This window comes from Heterodontus francisci, chromosome 18 (assembly GCF_036365525.1).
Source record: "Heterodontus francisci isolate sHetFra1 chromosome 18, sHetFra1.hap1, whole genome shotgun sequence".
In the NCBI taxonomy this organism is placed as follows: Eukaryota; Metazoa; Chordata; class Chondrichthyes; order Heterodontiformes; family Heterodontidae; genus Heterodontus; species Heterodontus francisci.
The window spans coordinates 7,287,061-7,305,239 of record NC_090388.1 but is presented as its reverse complement, the minus strand read 5'-3'; the positions used below and the strand labels follow the sequence as shown (position 1 = coordinate 7,305,239).

The 18,179-nt window shown below is 47.1% G+C and overlaps 1 protein-coding gene across 1 annotated transcript in view; it reads left to right on the top strand.

Moving 5' to 3' along the window:
- Positions 1–11,098: 11,098 nt before the first annotated feature.
- The window catches only part of LOC137379416 (plakophilin-2-like), a 62,937-nt gene continuing 55,856 nt past the window's right edge, over positions 11,099–18,179 (top strand). The window contains exons 1-2 of the mRNA XM_068050198.1: positions 11,099–11,478; positions 16,043–16,152. Of these exons, the coding sequence (XP_067906299.1) occupies positions 11,286–11,478; positions 16,043–16,152 (303 nt within the window). The 5' untranslated portion in view covers positions 11,099–11,285. The remainder of the gene's footprint in view (positions 11,479–16,042; positions 16,153–18,179) is intronic.

Genomic DNA, 18,179 nt, shown 5'->3' with positions numbered 1-18,179 from the left:
GAGAGATCTGGGCGTACAGGTCCACAGGTCACTGAAAGTGGCAACGCAGGTGGATAAGGTAGTCAAGAAGGCATACGGCATGCTTGCCTTCATCAGTCGGGGCATAGAGTATAAAAATTGGCAAGTCATGCTGCAGCTGTACAGAACCTTAGTTAGGCCACACTTAGAATATTGCGTGCAATTCTGGTCGCCATACTACCAGAAGGACGTGGAGGCTTTGGAGAGGGTACAGAGGAGGTTTACCAGGATGTTGCCTGGTCTGGAGGGCATTAGCTATGAGGAGAGGTTGGATAAACTCGGATTGTTTTCACTGGAATGACGGAGGTGGAGGGGCAACATGATAGAGGTTTACAAAGTTATGAGCGGCATGGACAGAGTGGATAGTCAGAAGCTTTTTCCCAGGGTGGAAGAGTCAGTTACTAGGGGACATAGATTTAAGGTGAGAGGGGCAAAGTTTAGAGGGGATGTGCGAGGCAAGTTCTTTACACAGAGGGTGGTGAGTGCCTGGAACGTGCTGCCGGGGGAGGTGGTGGAAGCAGGAATGACGTTTAAGAGGCATCTTGACAAATACATGAATAGGATGGGAATAGAGGGATACGGCCCCCAGAAGTGCAGAAGGTTTTAGTTTAGACAGGCATCAAGATCGGCGCAGGCTTGGAGGGCTGAATGGCCTGTTCCTGTGCTGTACTGTTCTTTGTTCTTTGTTCTTTGTTCAAATCAGCTCTGAGCTATGATACAATGGAGTAGCTTAGTGAGCCATTTCAGAGGACAGTTCAGAGTCAAATTTGTTGCTGAGAGACTGGAGTCACATATGGACTCAGACTGGGTAAGGACAGTGTGCTTCGTTCCCTGAAGGATGTGTCAAGTTTTGGTCAGAACTAACTAACAAATTCAAATGGAAATATAATTTTAGACATAAGTTAAACAAGCAGACAATCTAGTCAATATTTAGAACTTATACACCAGGCATTTCCTCTCCCGATCAGCCACTGTAACTTAGTGAGCAGTTTGGCAGAAATCCCATTTGTGCCTCTATCTGGTGTCTTTGATGAAGTTTCATTGGCCCTTCAGGAGAATCACAGAGGAAATCCTTGATGAAATTGTGGTTAAATTTTTGGTTCTGATTTCAAAGATCAGAGATTAATTACATAGAATTACAGCAGATCGGTCGTCTATGCCAGTGTTTATGCTCCACACGAGCCTCCTCCCATCTCTTTTCATCTCACCCCATCACCATATCCTTCTATTCCTTTCTCCCTCATGTGTTTATCCAGCTTCCCCTTAAAACATCTATACTATGCACTTCAACCACTCCATGTAGTTATGGAGGTAAAAGAAAACAGTTTGATTCCACTGCTGCAGATCTGAAAATCAATCTCTAAAGCTGAAAATGACAGTGTGACTGAATCAAGATGTGAAAACTCATTGCTCTGTTCAATTATCTACACTTTCCTGCTGGATTAGTATTAATGGACTAATTAAGTGGATGTGAAGTCACTTGAGAGGCAAAAGTTAAGCAGCACTGTTGACGTAACCTGATTGGGCAGGTTTCTAATTAACTTCTGTGGAATAAAAGGGCCAAATGGAGAACTGAAACTATTAGCATAAAATGAGCAAAAATAAGAGCGTGTCAACCCTTATTTCTAAAGTGGAAAACATCACCTTAAATTCTCATTCTAGTGTAACATGTACTTACACAATCTTTGGACTCGGGCACGTTGTGGAATAGAACTTTCAATCGGCAAAATACGTACACAGATGCTCAAAGCACTCGTGGACCATTCCTGCTGCTCATATCCTATCCCATACCATCCTGTTTCCCCATCACCCCCTGTCCTAACCGACACTGGCTCCCGGTCTCCCAAGACCACCAGCTTAAAATTCTCATCCTTGGTTTCAAATCCCTCTATAGCCTCGCCCCTCCCTATCTCTGCAACCTCCTCCAGCCCCACAACCCTTCAACGTATCTGCAGTCCTCTAATTCTGGCCTCTTTAATATCCCTGACTTCCTTCGCCCATCCATTGGTGGTCATGCCTTCAGCTGGCAAGGCCCTAAACTGTGGAATTCCCTCCCTCAACCTCTTTGCCTCTCTGTCTGTCTCTCTCTGCCTTTAAATCGCTCCTTAAAACATGCCTCTTTGGCCTGGCTTTTGGTCACCTGTCCTATCATCTCCTTATGTGGCTCGGGCCAAACGTTGTTCATTAATGTTCCTGTGAAGTGCCTTGGGGCATTTTACTATGTTAAAGACACAATATAAATACAAGTTGTTGTTATATAAATGAAGATTGTTTTACACTGCTGCTTACATGCCACACAGCACCTATTGGAATTCAGTAAATCTTCCTTTTCAGGAACAAATATGCTCTTAACTAAATCTACGCCATTACCAGCACTCCAACTGATCGCTGAACAAAAAGCAAGAACAACTTGCATTTATCTAGCACCTTTCATGTAGTATAATGTCTCAAGGCGCTTTGAAGGTCAAATTTTCAAACAAAATTTGACATCGAACTACATAAGGATGAAGTAGGGCAGGTGGTCAAAAGCTTGGTCAGTGAGGTAGGTTTTAAAGAGCTTCTTAAACGAGGAGAGAGAGGTAGAGAGAGAGAGACGGAGAGGTGTAGGGAGGGAATTTCAGAGCTTAGAGCCTTGACAGCTGAAAGCACGGCCGCCAACCGTGGAGTGATTAAAATCGAGGATGCTCAAGAGGCCGGCATTAGGTCAGTGCAGACATCTTGGAGGGTTGTGGGGCTGGAGGAGATTACAGACGTAGGGAGGGCTGAGGCCATGGAGGGACTTGAAAACAAGGTTAAAAATTTTAAAATCGAGTCGTTGCTTGACCGGAAGCCAATGTAAGTCAGCGAGCAAGGGGTCCTAGGTGAACGGGACTTGATGAGGGTAAGGTCACGGGCAGTGAAGTTTTGGATGCCGTCAAGCTTACACAGAGTAGAAGGTGAGAGGCCAGAAGGAGTCTGTTGGAATCGTCGGTTCGAGAGGCTGCATGAGAGTTTCAGCAGCAGATGAGCAGGGCGGAGTCAGGCAGTGTTATTGAGATGGAAATAGGCCGTCTTAGACAGGCCTTGGATATGTGGTTGGAAGCTCATCTTAGGGCCAAATATGACAGCAAGGTTGCAAACAATCTAGTTCAGCCTCAGACAGTTTCCAAGGAGAGAGATGGAGTTGGTAGTTAGGGAATGGAGTTGTAGCAAGGACTGAAGACAATGGCTTCAATCTTCCTAATATTTAATTGAGGAACTAAAAACAGAAAATGCTGGAAATACTCAGCAGATCTGGCAGCGTCTGTGGAGAGAGGAACAGTTAATGTTACAAGTCAATGACCTTTCACCAGAACCGGCAAAGATGAGAAATGTAGTAGGCTTTGAGCAAGTGAGGGGGGGGGGGTGGGGAGGAGGGAAAGAAGAACAAAAAGGGAGGTGTGTGATAGGGCAGAGAGCAGGAGAGATTAAATGACAGAGATGTCATGGAACAAAAGGCAAAGGGAGTGGTAATAGTTGCAGTAAAAGTATATGTCCAGGGAGTGTTAATGGAAGAATAATGAACAGCTCTATCCAAAAGCACAAGCATGAAAAACAAGTTTACGACCGGTTCATGGTCTGAAATTGTTGAACTCACTGTTGAGTCCAGAGGGCTGTAAAGTGCCTAATCGGAAGATGAGGTGCTGTTCCTTGAGCTTGCACTTAGCTTCACTGGAACACTGCGGCAGGCCAACGACAGAAATGGGGTTGTGAGAGCAAGATGGTGAATGCAAATGGAAGCAACCAGAAGCTCGGGGTCATGCTTGCGGACCAAGTGGAGGTGTTCTGCAAAGTGGTCACCCAATCTGTATTTGGTCTCCCCAGCGGCACAGTGGCGCAGTGGTTAGCACCGCAGCCTCACAGCTCCAGCGACCCGGGTTCAATTCTGGGTACTGCCTGTGTGGAGTTTGCAAGTTCTCCCTGTGTCTGCGTGGGTTTCCTCTGGGTGCTCCGGTTTCCTCCCACAGCCAAAAGACTTGCAGGTTGATAGATAAATTGGCCATTATAAATTGCCCCTAGTATAGGTAGGTGGTAGGGGAATATAGGGACAGGTGAGGATGTGGTAGGAATATGGGATTAGTGTAGGATTAGTATAAATGGGTGGTTAATGGTCAGCACAGACTCGGTGGGCCGAAGGGCCTGTTTCAGTGCTGTATCTCTAAATCAATAAATCAAATCAATATAGAGGAGAGTGTACTGTGAGCAGTGAATACAGGATACTAAATTGAAAGATTGCTTTCACATGCGTTCAAATCCTCTGAAGAAGGAATTTTCCTCCACACAAGATCAGGGGGCAGGTTGTTCAACCTTGCCCGTCTAAGAGCGAAGTCCAAAGTACGGAAAGTCCTCATCAGAGAACTCCTCTTTGCTGACGATGCTGCTTTAACATCTCACACTGAAGAATGCCTGCAGAGTCTCATCGACAGGTTTGCGTCTGCCTGCAATGAATTTGGCCTAACCATCAGCCTCAAGAAAACGAACATCATGGGGCAGGATGTCAGAAATGCTCCATCCATCAATATTGGCGACCACGCTCTGGAAGTGGTTCAAGAGTTCACCTACCTAGGCTCAACTATCACCAGTAACCTGTCTCTAGATGCAGAAATCAACAAGCGCATGGGTAAGGCTTCCACTGCTATGTCCAGACTGGCCAAGAAAGTGTGGGAAAATGGCGCACTGACACGGAACACAAAAGTCCGAGTGTATCAGGCCTGTGTCCTCAGTACCTTGCTCTACGGCAGCGAGGCCTGGACAACGTATGCCAGCCAAGAGCGACGTCTCAATTCATTCCATCTTCGCTGCCTTCGGAGAATACTTGGCATCAGGTGGCAGAACTATATCTCCAACACAGAAGTCCTTGAAGCGGCCAACACCCCCAGCTTATACACACTACTGAGTCAGCGGCGCTTGAGATGGCTTGGCCATGTGAGCCGCATGGAAGATGGCAGGATCCCCAAAGACACATTGTACAGCGAGCTCGCCACTGGTATCAGACCCACCGGCCGTCCATGTCTCCGTTATAAAGACGTCTGCAAACGCGACATGAAATCGTGTGACATTGATCACAAGTCGTGGGAGTCAGTTGCCAGCATTCGCCAGAGCTGGCGGGCAGCCATAAAGACAGGGCTAAATTGTGGCGAGTCGAAGAGACTTAGGAGTTGGCGGGAAAAAAAGACAGAGGCGCAAGGGGAGAGCCAACTGTGCAACAGCCCCAACAAACAAATTTCTCTGCAGCACCTGTGGAAGAGCCTGTCACTCCAGAATTGGCCTTTATAGCCACTCCAGGCGCTGCTTCACAAACCACTGACCACCTCCAGGCGCGTATCCATTGTCTCTCGAGATAAGGAGGCCCAAAAGAAAGAAAAGAAAGAAAAAGAATAAGTAAATCACTGCTTCATCTGGAAGGAGTGTTTGGGGCCTTGGATGGTGAAGAGAGAGGAGGTAAAAGGGCAGGTATTATATCTCTTGCAATTGCATGGGAAGGTGCCCTGGGATTGGGATGAGGTGTCGGGGGTGATGGAGGAGTGGACCAGGGTGTCATGGAGGATATGATCCCTTCGGAATGCTGACAGGGGAGGGGAGGGAAAGATGTGTTTGAAGGTGGCATCACGCTGGAGGTGGCGGAAATGGCGGAGGATGATCCTTTGGATCTGGAGGCTGGTGGGGTGGAAGGTGAGGACAGGGGGAACCCTGTCGCGGTTCTGGGAGGGAGGGGAAGGGGTGAGGGCAGAGGTGCGGGAAATGGGCCGGACACGGTTGAGGGTCCTGTCAACCTCAGTGGGGGGGAATCCTCAATTGAGGAAAAAGGAAGACATGTCAAAAGCACTGATGTGGAAGGTTGCATCATCAGAGCAGATGCACCGGAGGCGGTGGCATATTGGTAACGTCGCTGGACTAGTAATCTAGAGCCCAGGCTAATGTTCTGGGGACATGGGTTCGAATTCCACCACAGCAGATAGTGAAATTTGAATTCAATTAATAAAAATCTGGAATTTAAAAAATGTTATTCAAATGATAACCATGAAACCATTGCCGATTGTTGTAAAAACCCATCTGGTTCATTAATGTCCTTTAGGGAAGGAAATCTGCCCTCTTTACCTGGTCTAGCTGACATGTGACTCCAGACGCACAGCAATGTGGCTGACTCTTAAAATGCCCTCTGAAATGGCCTAGCAAGCCACTCAGTTTAAGGGCAATTAGGGATGGGCAACAAATGTTAGCCTATCCAGCGACGCTCACATCCCACAAATGAATGAAACAGGGAGAATGGAATGGAGTCCTTACAGGAACCAGGGTGTGAGGAAGCGTAGTCAAGGTAGCTGTGGAAGTCAGTGGGCTTATAATGAATAGTAGACAGCCGATTGAAAATAAATGTTAAATAAAAACAATAAGTGCTGGCAAATGCTCAGCCGGTCTGGCAGCATCTGTGGAGAGAGAAGCAAAGTTAACCTTTCAGGTCAGTCACCTTTCATCAGAACTGGCAAAGGTTAGAACCTATTACATTATGGTAACTCTGCTCCTCTCTCCACAGATGCTGCCAGACCTGCTGAGTATTTTCCAGCACTTTTTGTTTGTATTTCAGATTTCCAGCATCTGTAGTATTTTGCTTTTATTTTAGACAATAAATGTAAGCCTTGCCAGCAATACACAAGGTGAACAAGGTAAAAGAGACAAACGAAAATCCCGTCGGAGGGAAGAGCAGAACTTCTTCAAGGTCGGCATTCCTGGAAGAGAAGTGGCAGTGAATTAAACACTAAAATAAAAGCAAAACACTGCAGATGCTGGAAATCTGAAATAAAAACAAGAAATGCTGGAACCACTCAGCAGGTCTGGCAGCATCTGTGGAAAGAGAAGCAGAGTTAACGTTTCGGGTCAGTGACCCTTCTTCGGAACTGACAAATATTAGAAAAATCACAGGTTATAAGCAAGTGAGGTGGGGGTGGGGCAAGAGATAACAAAGGAGGTCTAGATTGGACCAGGCCACATAGCTGACCAAAAGGTCACGGAGCAAAGGCAAACAATATGTTAATGGTGTGTTGAAAGACAAAGCATTAGTACAGATTAGGTGTTAATACACTGAATATTGAACAGCAGCAAGTGCAAACCTGAAAAAAAACAGTGGCTAAGCAAACTGAACAAACTAAGAGGAAATGAAATAAATGCAAAAAAAAAGATGGTAAAAAATGTAAAAAAGAATGTAAAAAAAGGAAGAAAAAATAACTAAAAATGAAAGTAAAATGGGGGGCTGTCATGCTCTGAAATTATTGAACTCAATGTTCAGTCCGGCAGGCTGTAGTGTGCCTAATCGGTAAATGAGATGCTGTTCCTCGAGCTTGCCTTGATGTTCACTGGAACACTGCAGCAATCCCAGGACAGAGATGTGAGCATGAGAGCAGGGGGGAGTGTTGAAATGGCAAGCAACCGGAAGCTCAGAGTCCTGCTTGCGGACTGAGCGGAGATGTTCTGCAAAGCGGTCACCCAGTCCGCGCTTGGTCTCCCCAATGTAGAGGAGACCACACTGTGAGCAGCGAATACAGTATACTACATTGAAAGAAGTACAAGTAAATCGTTGCTTCACCTGAAAGGAGTGTTTGGGGCCTGGGATAGTGAGGAGTGAGGAGGTAAATGGGCAGGTATTACACCTCCTGCGATTGCAGGGGAAGGTGCCATGGGACGGGGACGAGGTGATGGGGGTAATGGAGGAGTGGACCAGGGTGTCGCGGAGGGAACGATCCCTTCGGAATGCTGACAGGGGAAGGGAGGGGAAGATGCGACTGGTAGTGGCATCACGCTGGAGGTGGCGGAAATGGCGGAGGATGATCCTTTGGATATGGAGGCTGATGGGGTGAAAAGTGAGGACAAGGGGAACCCTGTCACGGTTCTGGGAGGGAGGGGAAGGGGTGAGGGTAGAGGTGCGGGGAATGGGCCGGACACGGTTGAGGGCCCTGTCAACCACAGTGGGGGGAAATCCTAGGTTGAGGAAAAAGGAGGTCATATCAGAAGCACCATCATGGAAGGTAGCATCATCAGAGCAGATGCGTCGGAGACGGAGAAACTGGGAGAATGGAATTGAGTCCTTACAGGAGGTAGGGTGTGAAGAAGTGTAGTCGAGGTAGCTGTGGGAGTCGGTGGGCTTATAATGGATATTAGTAGACAACCTATCCCCAGAGATGGAGACAGAGAAGTCGAAGAAGGAAAGGGAAGTGTCAGAGATGGACCATGTAAAGGTGAGTGAAGGGTGGAAATTGGAAGCAAAGTTAATAAAGTTTTCCAGTTCGGGGCGAGAGAGAGGTTCAGTGTGTGCATGTGGCGGCGCATAGCACTGAGTGTGGATCTCAGGATGCGGCGAGAGTAGCAGTCCGAGGAACGTTGTATTTCTCGGAGATACCTATGATCCTGGGTGGTTTCAAAGCATGATGGGTGAAACTGCAGTTGGAATCCACGTGGAGATCTTCCCTTTACAGCTTCCAACCTCATAGTCCCACAACCCCGGACAGCCCGCTTCTACCTCCTTCCCAAAATCCACAAACGGGACTGTCCCGGCAGACCCATTGTGTCAGCCTGCTCCTGCCCCACTGAACATATTTCTTCCTATCTTGACTCTATCTTTTCTCCGCTGGTCCAGTCTCTTCCCACCTACATCCGTGACTCTTCTGACGCCCTACGTCATTTTGACATTTTCCAGTTTCCTGGTCCCAGCCGCCTCCTCTTCACTATGGAAGTCCAATCGCTCTACACCCCCATCCCCCACCAGGATGGCTTGAGGGCTCTCCGCTTCTTTCTGGAACAGAGGCCCAACCAGTCCCCATCCACCAGCACCCTCCTCCGCCTGGCTGAACTTGTTCTCACATTGAACAAATTCTCCTTCAACTCCACGCACTTCCTTCAAGTAAAAGTTGTCGCAATGGGTACCCGCATGTGTCCTAGTTATGCCTGTCTTTTTGTGGGATATGTCGAGCATTCTTTGTTCCAGTCCTACTCAGGCCCCCTCCCCCAACTCTTTTTCCGGTACATTGATGACTGTATCGGTGCCGTTTCCTGCTCCCGCCCCGAACTGGAAAACTTTATCAACTTTGCTTCCAATTTCCACCCTTCTCTCACCTTTACATGGTCCATCTCTGACACTTCCCTTCCCTTCCTCGACTTCTCTGTCTCCATCTCTGGGGATAGGTTGTCTACTAATATCCAGTATAAGCCCACCGACTCCCACAGCTACCTCGACTACACTTCTTCACACCCTACCTCCTGTAAGGACTCCATTCTATTCTCCCAGTTTCTCCGTCTCCGACGCATCTGCTCTGATGATGCTACCTTCCATGATGGTGCTTCTGATATGACCTCCTTTTTCCTCAACCTAGGATTTCCCCCCACTGTGGTTGACGGGGCCCTCAACCGTGTCCGGCCCATTCCCCGCACCTCTACCCTCACCCCTTCCCCTCCCTCCCAGAACCGTGACAGGGTTCCTCTTGTCCTCACTTTTCACCCCACCAGCCTCCATATCCAAAAGATCATCCTCCGCCATTTCCGCCACCTCCAGCGTGATGCCACTACCAGTCGCATCTTCCCCTCCCTTCCCCTGTCAGCATTCCGAAGGGATCGTTCCCTCCGCGACACCCTGGTCCACTCCTCCATTACCCCCATCACCTCGTCCCCGTCCCATGGCACCTTCCCCTGCAATCGCAAGAGGTGTAATACCTGCCCATTTACCTCCTCACTCCTCACTATCCCAGGCCCCAAACACTCCTTTCAGGTGAAGCAGCGATTTACTTGTACTTCTTTCAATGTAGTATACTGTATTCGCTGCTCACAGTGTGGTCTCCTCTACATTGGGGAGACCAAGCGCAGACTGGGTGACCGCTTTGCGGAACATCTCCGCTCAGTCCGCAAGCAGGACCCTGAGCTTCCGGTTGCCTGCCATTTCAACACTCCCCCCTGCTCTCATGCTCACATCTCTGTCCTGGGATTGCTGCAGTGTTCCAGTGAACATCAACGCAAGCTCGAGGAACAGCATCTCATTTACCGATTAGGCACACTACAGCCTGCAGGACTGAACATTGAGTTCAATAATTTCAGAGCATGACGGGCCCCCCATTTTACTTTCATTTTTAGTTATTTTTTCTTCCTTTTTTTTAACATTCTTTTTTTACATTATTTACCATCTTTTTTTTTGCATTTATTTCATTTCATCTTAGTTTGTTCAGTTTGCTTAGCCACTGTTTTTTTTTCAGTTTGCACTTGCTGCTGTTCAATATTCAGTGTATTAATACCTAATCTGTACTAATGCTTTGTCTTTCAACACACCATTAACATATTGTTTGCCTTTGCTCCATGACCTTCTAGTCAGCTATGTGGCCTTGTCCAATCTACACCTTCTCCTTTGTTATCTCTTGCCCCACCCCCGCCTCACTTGCTTATAACCTTTGACATTTCTAATATTTGCCAGTTCCGAAGAAGGGTCACTGATTCGAAACGTTAACTCTGCTTCTCTTTCCACAGATGCTGCCAGACCTGCTGAGTGGTTCCAGCATTTCTTGTTTTTATTTCAGCAATACACAAGCTTTTTTAAAAATCTGATACCTTCCTACGTGCATATTTACATTCCTGACTTCCACACTGTAATTGTATACACACCATATCTACATCAAACAGCCTTTCTCTTCACATTCAACAGCCTCTGGGAGTTTCCGTTGAATCCTTTGTGTCCTGAAGTCTCTCCAGTTCACATTTACTGTGCAGATAAATGGAGACTGTGTTTGCAAAGCATGTCGCAGTGTAAAACTTAATACACCAAGAAATATTAGGCTGTCAAACCTCACTCAATGCATACTGCACACAGGGAGGCCATTCGGTCCATTATGGCTGTGCTAGCTCTCTGACAGAGCTATCCAATCAGTCCCAACTCCCCATGTTCTGTCTCCAAAGTCCCTTCAATTATTAACCAACTTTCTTCTGAAAAATTACTCTCAAATCTGCTTCCAGTTAACTTTCAGACAGTGATGAAATAAGATGAGAAACTCAAAGAGCAGTTAAAATGAGAGCGAGGATTGGCGTGTGTAGGTAGACCTTGGGATTGCAATGAGGAAGTTTGGAATGACAGTGTTGCAATCTGTCTGGTTTGTATTTTCTGGGGGCGGTTCTGTCTAATAGACAGACACACCTTCCCAGTGAAGGACACCTGTGGGTGCGGGGACAGAGGCAGCACAAGAAGGGCTCGAATCCAGCTCTTCACCACTCCGGAGAGACGCAGAATGGCAACGAGTCCCGACGGCTTTATCCGTACGGTGCTGAGCCAGGAGCCGCTGCTCGGTCTGGACTCCAGCCTGGCTGTTCCGAGCGAGGAGAGGCTCAAACTGTCCCGGCTCCAACAGGATGACAAAAACTTCCGACTTCGGCAGCAAGTCAGGCTCACCATGTCCCGCAAGAGCAGGAAGCTCTCGACAGGTGAGCCAGGTACCTGTAGGAGGGGGAGTTGAGATACCTCGGGGAAAGGGTGTCCAGGTGAGCCAGGTACCTGTGGGAGGGAGCGTTGAGATACCTAGGGGAGAGGGTGTCCTGGTGAACCAGGTATGTGTGGGAGGGGGAGTTGAGATACCTAGGGGAAAGGGTGTCCAGGTGAGCCAGGTATGTGTGGGAGGGGGAGTTGAGATACCTGTGGGAGAGGGTGTCCAGGTGAACCAGGTATGTGTGGGAGGGGGAGTTGAGATACCTGTGGGAGAGGGTGTCCAAGTGAACCAGGTATGTGTGGGACAGGGAGTTGAGATACCTAGGGGAAAGGGTGTCCAGGTGAGCCAGGGTACCTGTAGGAGGGGGAGTTGAGATACCTGTGGGAGAGGGTGTACTGGTGAACCAGGTATGTGTGGGAGAGGGTGTCCTGATGAACCAGGGTACCTGTAGGAGGGGGAGTTGAGATACCTATGGGAGAGGGTGTCCTGGTGAACCAGGTATGTGTGGGAGGGGGAGTTGAGATACCTGTGGGAGAGGGTGTCCTGGTGAACCAGGTATGTGTGGGAGAAGGTGTCCAGATGAACCAGGTAAATGTGGGAGGGGAGTTGAGATACCTGTGGGAGAGGGTATCCAGGTGAGCCAGGTATGTGTGGGAGGGGGAGTTGAGATACCTGTGGGAGGGGATGTCCAGGTGAGCCGTGTACCTGTAGGAGGGGTTGTCCAGGTGAACCAGGGTACCTGTGGGAGAGAGAGTTAAGATACCTGTGGGAGGAGCTGTCCAGGTGAGCCAGGTTTGTGTGGGAGGGGGTGTTGAGATACCTGTGGGAGGGGATGTCCAGGTGAGCCATATACCTGTGGGATGGGGTGTCCAGGTGAGTCATGTACCCCTGGGAGGGAGTGTCCAGGTGAGCCAGGTACCTGTCGCAGTATGGGGTGAGAGGCGGGGTTACTTACAACCCTCACAGTGTTTAAAAAAGTTCCAAGAAAAATTGGATCCAAGTTAAACTTTTCTACAGTCTACAGAATTGAAGTACAAAGGGTAGAAACTAGTAACATGGCTGAAGGGAACACTGGATAGGAGGACTAGATGGGCTGAAGTAAACACTGTGGACAGGAGGACTAGATGGGCTGAATAAAATACTGCGGATAGGAGGGTTAGATGGGCTGAGGGGAACACTGTGGATAGGTGGGCTAGATCAACCTACCCATGGCCCCCAACACATATGCTTTCGGACTAGGGTTTCTATCTCTCAGAGGATCCCACTCACAGAGTTGATTTATGAGCATCTGGGTGCATTAGCTTGCCTGGGATTTTCATCACTCCATCATTGGCGGCTGTAGCTACAGCTGCCTGGGCCCTAAGTTCTGGAATACCTTCCCTAAACACCTCCACCTCATTACCCCTCTTTCCTCATTTAAGTCACTCCTTAAAACCGACCTCTTTGACCAAGCTTTTGGTCAGCCTGCCGATATCATAGTTTTATTTGATAACTTACCTGTGCAGCGCCTTGGGATGTTTCACTATGTTAAAGGTGCTATATAAGTGCAAGTTGTTGTTGAAAGCATACTTTGATTTAATTTGGATAGACAGATGGTTGTCGGGATAGGGCAGGGTTTCATACTCTGGGGCAGGAACAAGAGAATCTACCTCACGGTGTCAAAACATCTTGAAGGTCAAATGCTGTATTGCTGTAGGCATATTGTCAGAGAGTGTGATGGCAACATTGAGGCTGTCAAAATGTGTCAGCAGTGTTTTGTTTGCAGTCAAAGGACACAAGAAGACTAGTGGGAGGATTTCTTGCTGATTTACTTCATTTTTTTAAGGACAATTTTTTGTTGCCAGTGTTGAGTTGCTCAATTACAATCTCCCTCTTTGCTGCCTGTCTTTCAGAGACATTAAACTGAGTCCCCATCTGGCCTCTCAGTTGGCCGTTAAAGATCCCACGGCCACTATTTCATCTAGTTACATAGAGTCTATAGCACAGAAACAGGCCTTTAAATGCAGATGTTCCATATCGATGTTTATGCTCCACACGAGCCTCCTCCCACCCCATTTCACCCGATCAACATATCCCTCTATACCTTTCTCCCTCGTGTGTTTATCCAGCTTCCCCTTAAATGCATCTATGTTATTACCTGTGGCAGCGAGTTCCACATGCTCACCACTATCAGGTAAAGAATTTCCTATTGGACTTATTGGTGACTATTTTATATTGCTGGCCTCTAGTTTTTGGTGTCCCCCACAAGTGGAAGCATCTTCTCTAAGTCAACCCTATCAAAGATTTTATAGCAGAGCACTTAGAGAACAGTGGTAGAATTGGACAGAGTCAGCAAGGATTTACGAAAGGGAAATCATGCTTGACAAATCTACTAGAATTCTTCGAGAGTGTAACTAGTAGAGTTGATGAGGGGGAGCCAGTGGATGTGGTTTATTTGGACTTTCAGAAGGCTTTCGACAAAGTCCCACATAAGAGATTAGCATGTAAAATTAAAGCGCATGGGATTGGGGGTAGTGTATTGCGATGGATAGAAAATTGGTTGGCGGACAGGAAACAAAGAGTAGGGATAAATGGTTCTTTTTCTGAATGGCAGGCAGTGACTAGTGGGGTACCGCAGGGATCGGTGCTAGGACCCCAGCTATTCACAATATACATTAATGATTTAGATGAAGGAACTAAATGTAATATCTCCAAATTTGCAGATGACACAAAACTGGGTGGGAGGATGAGTTATGAGGAGGATGCAGAGAGGCTTCAGGATGATTTGGACAAGTTGAGTGAGTGGGCTAATGCATGGCAGATGCAGTATAATGTGGATAAATGTGTGGTTATCCACTTTGGTAGCAAAAACATGAAGGCAGATTATTATCTGAATGGCTATAAACTGCGAGAGGGAATATGCAGCAAGAACACCTGGGTGTTCTCGTACACCAGTCGCTGAAAGTAAGCATGCAGGTGCAACAGGTGGTAAAAAAGGTAAATGGCATGTTGCCTTCATAGCGAGAGGTTTCGAGTACAGAAGCAGGGATGTCTTGCTACAATTATACAGGGCCTTGGTGAGGCCACACCTGGAATATTGTGTGCAGTTTTGGTCTCCTTATCTGAGGAAGGATGTTCTTACTGTAGAGGGAGTGCAGCAAAGGTTTACCAGACTGATTCCTGGGATGGCAGGACTGACGTATGAGGAGAGATTGAGTCTGTTAGGATTATATTCGCTGGAGTTCAGAAGAGTGAGGGGGGATCTCATAGAAACCTATAAAATTCTAACAGGACTTGACAAGGAAGATGCAGGAAGGATATTCCCGATGGTGGGGGAGTCCAGAACCAGGGGTCATAGTCTAAGGATACGGGGTAAACGTTTCAGGACTGAGATGAGGAGAAATTTCTTCACCCAGAGAGTGGTGAGCCTGTGGAATTTGCTACCACAGAAAGCAGTTGAGGCAAAAACATTGTATGTTTTCAAAAAGGTGTTAGATATAGCTCTTGGGTCTAAAGAGATCAAAAGGTATGGGGCGAAAGCCAGAACAGGTTACTGAGTTGGATGATCTGCCATGATCATATTGAATGGCAGAGCAGACTCGAAGGGCCAAATGGCCTACTCCTGCTCCTATTTTCAGAAAAGACCCTTTCATAATCCTGAAGACCTCTATTAGGTCACTTCTCAGTCTTCCCTTTTCTAGAGAAAAGAGCTGCAGGCTGCTCAATCTCTCCTGTTGGTTATAACCCTCTTTAAGCTCCTGGTGCCAGGGGTTCCTGCCCTTTTATCAGCTGCTCATTGCCTCTGCACCTTTTAAAATTTAAAGAGCAGGAAAGTTCTCCAGTGTCCTGGCCAATATTTATCCCTCAACCAACATCACTAAAACAGATAATCTGATCATTCACATCACTGCTTGAGGGAACTTGCTTTGTGAAAATTGCCTGCCGAGTTTCCTACATTACAACAGTGACTTCACAAGAACTTCATTAGCTGTGAATCACTTTGAGATGTCCTAAGGTTGTGAAAGGCGCTATATAAATACAAGTCATATCATTTGCAGCAGAAGCAAATTCACGACAACCGTTGCCAATGGCAGTCACTACAACATGGACTGTTGTGCTGAACTGATCTGAATATTAATTGCATGTGTTCGTGTCTGAATCTTGCACTCTAGATTTGTCCTCATCAGTCCTGTTCCATCTATAATCCATGTCGGATTATTCTATTGTAGACTCTCCTCCTCAGTCCGGCTCCATGTGAAATCCGTGTCGGGTTATTCTATCATACACTCTTACCTCAACCTCTTGCTGATTTCAACTTTATGCCATACTGAGGCCCTGAAATAACATGGTGGAATAGTTATGTCTGAACTTGTGACCATTTGTCCTAAACAGTTCCCGTGTTATTTTAGACGTTAGATATGAACTTTGATATGAATTAGCAAAATCCTGGCGAAAGAGAGGAATTTTGGAATGACTAGCTTCTGCATGCTGGAATCCGATGGTGGAATGTGGGTTTCTTTGCATAGTTTCTCTGAACAAAATCAAGCAAATTCTGTTATTATCTGTAAACATTTCTTTCCTAGATCGGATGCAGCGGACCCTCAGTGCTCCTGACTACATTAGCTGCATGACCACGACTCCGTTTGAATATCCCACCTTACCACTGCCAGGGCCTCGATATGGTTACACCAAGGTATGTCATTGGTCAATGAGAGCCATTGCTAGAGAGAAATCTATCCTACTGGTGGGGGAGTCTTAAAAGCTGGTTCCTCCGGACTATGCATTGGTCACAGTAAGTCTGGGATATGGAGCGCAGTTTCTGATTTTTTTTTAATTCATTCACGGGATGCGTGGTGGTGAGCTGTCTTCTTGAACCGCTGCAGTCCATGTGGGGTAGGTACACCTACAGTGCTGTTAGGAAGAGTGTTCCAGGATTTTGACCCAGCGACAGTGAAGGAACGGCGATACAGTTCCAAGTCAGGATAGTGTGTGACTTGGAGGGAAACTTGCAGTTGGTAGTGTTCCCATGCATTTGCTACCCTTGTTCTTCTAGTTGATAGAGCCGTGGGTTTGGAAGGTGCTGTCTAAGGAGTCTTGGTGCGTTGCTGCAGTGCATCTTGTAGATGGTACACACTGCTGCCACCGTGTGTTGGTGGTGGAGGGAGTGAATGTTTGTAGATGGGGTGCCAATCAAGCGGGCTGCTTTGTCCTGGATGTTGAGCTTCTTGAGTGTTTTTGGAGCTGCACCTATCCAGCAAGTGGAGAGTATTCCATCACACTCCTGACTTGTGCCTTGCAGATGGTGGACAGGCTTTGGGGAGTCAGGAGGTGAGTTACTCGCCACAGGATTCCTAGCCTCTGACCTGCTGTTGTAGCCACAGTATTTATATGGCTACTCCAGTTCAGTTTCTGGTCAATGGTAGCCCCTAGGATGTTGATAGTGGGGGATTTAGCGATGGTAATGCCATTGAATGTCAAGGGGGGATGGTTATATTCTCTCTTGTTGGAGATGGTCATTATTTGGCACTTGTGTGGCGTGAATGTTACTTGCCATTTATCAGCCCAAGCCTGGATATTGTCCAGGTCTTGCTGCATTTCTACACGGACTGCTTCAGTATCTGACGAGTTGCGAATGGTGCTGAACATTGTGCAATCATCAGCGAACATCCCCACTTCTAACCTTATGATTGAAGGAAGGTCATTGATGAAGCAGCTGAAGATGGTTGGACCTAGGACACTACCCGGAGGAACTCCTGCAGTGAAGTCCTGGAGCTCAGATGATTGACCTCCAACAACCACAACAATCTTCGTTTGCGCTAGGTATGACTTCAATCAGCAGAGGGTTTCCCCCCTGATTCCCATTGACTTCGGTGTGCACTACCACAATGACCAGTTGCTACAGCAGCTTGGCAACGGGCGCCAACATCAAAAACAACAACTCACAGCATCACTTGGCAGCTTCACGCGCGGCACTTGTGGCAGAATCTGCCTCTCATGGATTCACCTTCACAGCCATCAACAAAGGTGCACCAAGAGAAGACACCGCACCTACATGGATTGTTTGCTGTGTGTCCATCATCTTTCTTATTGGAAGGATGTTAGCTAATGTTTTTTGTTAAAATAATCATTTGAAACTGTAAATTGTTAGCATAATGATTAGCCTTTTATCTCTACAATAAAACAGTGCTCTTAGTTTTCTTGACTTTTTTTAAGGTTTTTTTCAGATTCATGCAATCCAACTGGAAAAGGTTGGGAACTGCAAATGAGATGTTAAAGAGCCACATATGGCTCGGAGTTGCAAGCTGCTGACCGCTGGTCTGAATGTAATCCTGTGAACTGGCCTCCATATTATAAAAAGGAGACAGCGGCACTGGTAAAGGTGCAAAAAAGATTTGCAGGGATGATCCCAGAACTGAGAAGTTATACCTCTCAGGAAAGGTTGAGCAGGCTGGGGATCTTTTCTCTGGGAAGGAGATGGCTGAGGGGTGACCTGATAGAGGTCTTCAAAATTATGAAAGTGTTTGATAAAGTAAACATGGAAAAGATGTTTCCACTTGTGGGGAAGACCAGAGCTAGGGGTCATAAATATAAGATAGTCACTAATCAATCCAACAGGGAATTCAGGAGAAACTTCTTTACCCAGAGAGTGGTGAGACAGGGAGTGGTTGAGTTGAATAGCGTAGATACATTTAAGGGGAAGCCAGATAACCACATGATGGA